This window comes from Cryptomeria japonica, chromosome 2, assembly GCF_030272615.1.
Source record: "Cryptomeria japonica chromosome 2, Sugi_1.0, whole genome shotgun sequence".
Lineage (NCBI taxonomy): Eukaryota > Viridiplantae > Streptophyta > Pinopsida > Cupressales > Cupressaceae > Cryptomeria > Cryptomeria japonica.
Genome location: NC_081406.1, coordinates 245,932,837 through 245,940,703, shown reverse-complemented (window position 1 = coordinate 245,940,703; position 7,867 = coordinate 245,932,837). Strand labels below are relative to the sequence as shown.

Here is a 7,867-nt window from a genome sequence, read left to right as displayed (position 1 = left end):
ACATGTTAATAGGAGCGCACATGTTAATAGGAGCGCAAGACTGAAATCTGGTAAATAAGCATTGTGTATGAGCATGTATACAATTACATGAAGGATATCTGATGTAGATGGCAACCATTTGGCTGCTGTAAGATCATGTTACAGCATTAGATTGTTGTTTTTGGTAGCATAAACATTGGAATAGTACATAAAGAATTAGAAAGCCGTATTGATGAATCATTTGTTGTAATACCCAAGTTGAATATGAATCAGCTATTTTTCCACTTTCACATTTGGGGGTGAACAATTTTCTAGTTTTCTTTAGTTCATTGGAGACATGTTGAACTCTCCCTTAATCCACTCTAAGCTAGCTGCATTTTACAATCCTATTTACATATTTGTGGACAGTAAAATGTATTTTCTTTGTTCTTTCTATAAATTTATTTAAGATCTTTTACTAAAAAAGTTGCAGTGGTCAAACAAAAATACTGCTTGATACAAAATGAGTTCATTCAAGTTGGTTTGGTGAAAATCAAAGAGAAACTTGATGACAAACGTTTAAACACTTAAAAATTTATTCAAGTATGTTAAAAAGTTAACAAAATTATCACATGACCTTCATGTTGCATGGCCTATAAATAGTGCAGCAAAAATTCCCACTGATTTAAAGCAAAGATGAAGGAAGTTGGAATTCAAAGAATGGATGAGAACACATAGCACTTGATTGGAAACAAGTGTTAATTTTCTGCACATAATTTTGAGTCTTGGTAGCTTATAATCTGAAGCTCCACAAGACTGACAGATTTTGTATAGGTTATAATAAACCCTCTGATGGACATTAACAATATCAAACGGGGGCTTCCAGCCTTGGTTCAAATGGGAAGGCAGATACAAACTTTTTGATATCACAGTCTCCAGTCAGAGAACAAAGAGGCAACTCTAGCCATGAGTTTTCTATAATATTACAAAGTACTAGACAGCTAAATTCACAAGAACTTATGCAAATCATCATCAAGTTATCATAAGCTGTACAGTTGAGGTCAGCTTTCATTCCAAAGTATCGATGAGACATCGAAACAGGCATTGCTAAAGCTTGCTTCCATTCAGAATTGGCCTCGTCAAATTCCCATATTCTCACTGTAGAACTCTCCAAAAAATCAAGGAGTACTACAACCAACATACGCCCCCCACAATTCACAATGTCTAGGGAGTACTCAAGCGTTGGATGTGATAAAGGAGGAAGCTCATACCACAAGCCTTTGTGAGTATTACAGGCCACTACATTACCTCCTCTGTTAAAAAAATAGACTATTTCTTCTTCACCATTGGCTGATGTCAAGATAGAAGAATACTCTTTTGAAGGACTCCGCTGGACATCAGAAGCAACAATATTACCCCCTTTGTTCAGGAAGTACATAATTCCATCATCATTGCTCATATTTTGCTTCAAGCATGATGTTCCACACTTTTCCTTCATGTTCCAGCATATAGATGGTTCACTCCATCTGCAGGTTGATGAATCATAGACTTTAGTCACAAAGGTAGGGAAAATGCCATATATGACAATTACCTTGTAAGACTTTTTATATGCAACCATGGTGACTGCATGTATTGTCTCAGTAAAGTGTAAATTGGGTAGTTTGCGGCACTGTCCTGTGAGAGGGTTGCAAACAATGAACTTGCCATAAGCTGACTCAAAACAAATTAGACCTCCTGCAGATGCTATTGGCTTCGACACATTTTTGCTAAGCACATGTGGAACTTTAATGTGGTGCCATTTATACACTTCTGTGTCATACACCATCCCTTGTTCAAACTTTGAATCTACCATGTAGAACCATGGAGCTCGGAATGGCACCTCTGAAGAAGCATCCAGAAAACTTGGAGAATCTAATATTGAATTCCATCTTTTGCACACTGAACGGAAACTGAACAACTTAGATACAGGCAACCTTGCAAGCACCCTCTCCAATAAGTCTTCATGAAATTCTCCCCATGACAACTTATCCATGCTCATATAATTCTCATGCAGAGATGGAAAATTTGTCCTCCTCTTCTTTGCTGGCCTGTTTCCATTTTGAGAGTCTATCATACTCCTTTTATTCACCACTAAAGCATTCCAGTTCTCCATTGAAATTCCATTATTTGATGAGATCTTAGGAAAAAAGTTGCACATGGAGAAATTGCAGCACAGATGGCAGGAGTGGAAGAAGTCTGCATTCAATATTTAAAACAAGAAAAACATTAAGATCCATAGCATAGAGCTTAGCACCAAAGATAAAAATGCATTTCTATGGCTTTCAAAATGCTTGTACCAAAGCATTGGAAATAATATACCTTAATATGCAAACCATTGTATGGCACTTTAATACTGAGGTATGACAGGTTTCTAAATATAGAAAGAGAACACTTAGTTGGAATTCCGTCTGTCTAAAGAACTAATATATCCCTACACAACTTGTCTTTATCTTAGTATATATCTATACACCGCACTAGATGACGTAAAAGGAGTGAGAAAGTATTTATGTGGAACAGAATCCTCAAAAGAGAGGCCACTGATCTGTGTGACCACATAAAATTTTAAAAGAGAATATCAAACATGCTACATGTGAAATAAATCTACAAAAACATGAAACTGGCGAGATTGGCATGTAAAATTTAATAAGCACAATCCCTTTCAATGACTGAGAAAAGCTATCCAGAATATCATTACTTCTTACTGCATTTATAGTATTCCGGGAAAAAAAAAACATGTGTGACCACATAAAATTTTAAAAGAGAATATCAAACATGCTACATATGAAATAAATCTACAAAAACATGAAACTGGCGAGATTGGCATGTAAAATTTAATAAGCACAATCCCTTTCAATGACTGAGAAAAGCTATCCAGAATATCATTACTGCATACTGCATTTATAGTATTCCCAGAAAAAAAAACATTCTTTTATCTGTCGGCACTTACCTACCACATGCACAGATGGAAAATGAACACTAAAATATAGCTTAATGATCCTGAGGACTGTGATTCAATGGTTGGCCCTAGTGGTCCAGATGTTATTAGTCACAGATTCAAGTCACACTAATGACTCCCCAATAGATCTGGGATCACCCAAACAGCTTGTTACAATACAAAAAAGGCATAGCTAATCATTCCCCAAGAAATATGGCATCACCCAAACAGTTGTGACAATATTTGGTATCACTCAAACAGCTTGTTACAATTTTTTTCTTTGAAGTGTAGCTTAAATTTCAACAGCACACATCTTTGAGCTTTAAGAATCCACTGTCCAGTAATAAGGGGTTTTTTAAAGCACTACGAAATAACAAAGGACCAAATTTAAGATGTAAGTATCTTTAGAGTCATGTAATTTTCACACTCCATCATGTTAGATTTTTTCTCTTCTGTTGTTGATGAAAAGGTTTCACACAGTTTAAACCAGAAAAGAAAAAGTAAATCTAATGGCATTGCCTATATTTAGGAGTGGGTGCACAGTTACATATTACAGAATATCAACAATTATGTTTGTCAGAAATGCTTCCAAGGCATTGACTTGGATGAAAGATTCAAATATTTTGTTTTGGAACTAGGTTAAATTCAATATGATATGGGCAGGCTGAAGATCCTGAAGTTTTCTCATAGTATCTTGGATAAACATATCACTCCAAGAGGAAGGATTCCATCCTCAAATTTTTGCTATCTTGCATTTAAACTTAGAAAACCTGATGTTCAGTGAATAATCCATCTTATAAAATCCAGGCCCCAGGAAATAAAGTTTAAATCTTCCCCGTATCAGTTGCACATTTCTCTATGAAACATTCTAACTTTCCATTCTTTGACAGTATAATGCTTGTTTATGGCTCTATCAATCCAGAAGCTCAACCTGATCTCAGTCACTAAAGAATGAACTATAAAGGAGCATAGTTTTAGAAACTAAAGTTAGGCTAGTACATGATCGGAAAAAACTTCTACTTGGTTTTTATTTTGACATACTACCATCCAGAATAAACAGAATATGTTAGCTTTTTCACTAAGCAGGCCAGACCAGTGCAGGTTGATTTTTTTTATCAAGTACATCCAACTTCTAAGCATAAAGAGTTCACCGCAGACTTGAGGAATATTGATGCGGTAGCATATACTAACTAAACCCCAAGATGGAGTACATCACGGTGGGATTTAATACACATTCATATCCATCCACCTACAGAAAATATCAGTCAACAGGTAAAACTCCATAAAAAAAAGCATGCACTTACAGTTGATACAAAAAGGTACCAAGGCGTGTTAACTGTGAGAAAACAAAATCATTCCATCACAGAAAGCAAACAGAAGTCTCATGGTTATGCTTCCGCAGTTCCATAGGTTTTCTGTTACCACTTCTGTCTGTAGGCCTAGTAATACTATTGAGATAAGATTCCTACTTCCTTGTTCTAAAGACGGTGAAATCATCAGAAGGCATAAAGCAAACAGAAGTCTCATCACTATTGCTTCGGCAGTTCAAGGTTTTCCCATTATCATTTCTGTCTATGGACCTAGTAAAACTATTGAGATAGACGGTGAAATCATCACTAAACATTTGCCCGGATCTCAGTTTAACAATCAACCCAAAATAGATAAAATAAATGAAATTGACATTAACACATGACCAATATTAATTTAATCTCATATTTTGTAACAGATACGCTCCTCTTCTAAGGTCCTATGGTAAATAAGAGAAAAAACTTTTCTTCTAGTTCCATCTCATATCCTGCAGAAATGGCGAAGTCCTAGATGTTAACCACAATCAACCAAACTTGCAGTTTGTAAGTTAATCACGCAAAAAATGGCACAAAGATATCAAACCTCGTTCACATTTTTTCGGCTAGAAAGACGTCCAGACAATATTTTTCCATGTCCATCTCAAACCAATCATCAAAACCGAAATCAGAATATAATGAGTACTACGAGAACAGTGCTGTTATTATGAGAACCACCCACTTAAAACCATGCATAATAATACATATGAGAAACTATCACTGCATGGAAACTATCATCCACTGGGCCACTAACAACTGGACCATACCCACTTCATCCAATATTGAAAATTCACTGTAAAACATTTCATGATATTTGATGTTCATTCTCATCTTCATTATCCAGTAACTGAATCAGCTTGTTAACCCCAATAATAAAGAAGTACAACCTAAGCCATCAGTAGCATACAAAGAAAAACAACCCAAAAGAGGCATTAAAGGGCGGAAATAAATTCACAAAACTAGGGCCTGAATCATCCACAGAAAATGGATTGATTTCTGGATAACGAGGATATAAACCCAAGAAAGAAAAACCCAAATGCAAAAACATAATAACCTACTCGAACAAGCATTAGAGCATACCAGAGGTTATCCAAGAGATCCTCCAACACTAAGCATTCAAGATCTCACAGTACCACCTTCAGGCTTCTTCCAGGCAGCGCAGCAATCACCAACTAATATATCTACACCAGAGAGTTGGGTTGACAAATGACTTCCTTATATTCCTCCCTATCAAAATATTCTTCAGAAAAGACACTTATTGGATGGAACCCACTGACATGTTTGCTTTCCAGAATGTTTGTTCCAGAATGTGGGCTCCCCTCCTTTGATGTAATGGTAATGTAGGTGAATGGTAGCTCAGCAGCATCTTATTATATCGAAGTCCCACTCATAGAGAAATAGCTTGAGAATTAAGCATGAGCAAGCTGTGGCGGTTTGAAAAAGCAGCTTCATGTGATGTCCTAAGGCATGGTGATGGCAGAGCACTACATAGCAAAAGAGGAGAAGTACCTACTGAATTGACTTTGAAAAGAAAAAGTTATGTTTGACATGTAAGGCAGCAGCACCAATGAAGATAAAATGTCTTTGGATTCTCTTCCAAAGCAGCAGAAGATGATTTATCCCTCAAAGTCAATGCCCCACAAAAGGAGGTGGGCAGTGGGAACCTTGGAAGAGGGAAACTCGTTTACATGATTCCAGGCTTTAATGTCAACCCTGTGCCCCTGCCCTTGTAAATTATTACAGACCTAAAAGCTTATTTGCAATCCTCCACTCCACTAGCCTAAAGTTTCCTTATGTCACGGTGTGGAGAGATCATATTTTGCACAAACTGTGTCTTTATGTCTGTGATATAGTCCAACACTCAATGCAGTCCATTTTCTTTAGGAACTTTTTTTTTAATCATGTTGGGGAATGTGGAAACATGGTGAAATGTTAATACTCACACCCAATTATAAAGGGTGGGGACAAAGGAGCGTAAGATTATAATCTTAAATCATTTTGTTTTGAATTAAAGTTGAAAATTTCAGTTTAGGGTTGGATTTAAGATCATTATAAATTCTCTTAGAATTTTATCTAATATTTAAAGAAGAAAAAGATTGTTTAGACTAGTTTAATCAAAATCAATTTAGATTGATACATGATATAGTTGGTGATTATAATTTAGATAAATGCATTTGTATTTTTATTTGTTTTGATATCATGAGATAATCTGATAATCTAGTCGAGTAACCCAGCCACACCTTGCCTTGGTCTTATATTTTTTTGTCGAGTTTTGGGGTATGGAGGGAGCGAGCTAAGGCAAGAATACCTCAATGGACAACTGAGTGGGCTCAAATAACTCAATCATCGAGTAAACCCAGTTGGCGAGAGTTGAACCTTGGACCTACATGGGAAGAACACAAAGTCTTAGCACAACCTTACCAACCATTTGATTTTATGAAAGTAAATGAGGAAGATAGGGGTATTTAGTTTTACGGTCAAAGAGTTTGTTCTAAAATTTAATCTTTGGAACAAGTGGGCGTGTCAAAATTCAACTCTAAAGTTATGCACAAGTCGGGTACTACCCTCTATTTGTTGTAGGACAAGGAGCTTGCAAAAGATGGTGACGAGGACAGGAAGCATAAGGAATTGTTCAAGTTCCTCACTAGAGACTAGAGGCAACTCTTTGGGTAACCCCTTCTTGTTGGATGGTTGGTATTTTTTTGTTTTGATCTATATGGTCTTTGTCTCTGTTGATTTTATAAGTTTAAGACATTTTTAAGATTGTTTTTAATTATTGGTTAACATTGTTTTGTGTTGTTAATAGTTGTCAACACCCTTGTTTTATTACTTAATATATCAAAAATAATGAAGATTTTGATATCAATCAAGAATATGTTCAAAAGATGTAGCCTCTTGTTGGATGAACACTTTATATTCTGTTTTAGTTCTATGCTCTATCAAAGGACAAGTTCCTAGGTCTAGAACAAGTTAGTGGTTGTAGTTTAGTCTTTTGAGTCTAGATTCATCTTTATGCACAATGAAATTCTTCATTTTTGCTCACTAAGAGCATTTGTGTGTTCTTTACCTTTTTTATATACGTGCAGTTAGGAGTATTGAAGAATACCTTGATAGGGTTGTCATTGTATTGCAAGGAGACAAATTCTTCTAGTTCAAACCCCAAAAATGTATATTTAAAAGATTTGAAGATAGTAAGCAATGACCCTAATATAGTGTATGTAGATTCTTTGTTCCTTTTGAAGTACCAAATTAAAATGTGTTTCTATTAATTGCTCCTTCAACACTTTAGGGTGAGAGAGAACATGTATGTTCTAGATGTGTTAAAATCACAACATTAAATGTCTTTAAATATCAACACATATCATCAAGCTTCACAAAATATGTGTCTAGTTAGCTAATGGTGGGAAGATAAATCAAGCTAGATGGCAATTTTGAAAAATATGGGGTTGAGTTCAAATTGTTGTCAACCTTGTGATTGTAAAAGTGACCTTAAGTATTAAAATGGTCAGACCCATGTGTTGAACACACCACAAGACTAAGAGGGGGTGGGGGGTGAATCAGTCCAAACCTCAAAACACTTCACTTTTGATCT

General features: G+C 35.8%; 1 protein-coding gene across 2 annotated transcripts; it reads right to left on the bottom strand.

Moving 5' to 3' along the window:
- Window positions 1-655: 655 nt before the first annotated feature.
- LOC131030750 (F-box only protein 13) lies at window positions 656-6,090 on the bottom strand. 2 transcript variants are annotated; one of them, XM_057961652.2, is made up of 3 exons: window positions 5,356-6,089; window positions 2,317-2,368; window positions 656-2,193 (listed from the first exon to the last, which is right to left on the bottom strand). In XM_057961652.2, exon 3 carries the CDS (start codon window positions 2,153-2,155, stop codon window positions 827-829), a length of 1,329 nt encoding a protein of 442 aa, XP_057817635.2. In that variant the 5' UTR covers window positions 2,156-2,193; window positions 2,317-2,368; window positions 5,356-6,089; the 3' UTR covers window positions 656-826. The 2 variants fall into 2 exon arrangements, with proteins under 2 accessions (XP_057817635.2, XP_057817636.2); XM_057961653.2 differs by lacking the exon at window positions 2,317-2,368 and having other exon boundaries at window positions 5,356-6,090.
- Window positions 6,091-7,867: the final 1,777 nt, after the last annotated feature.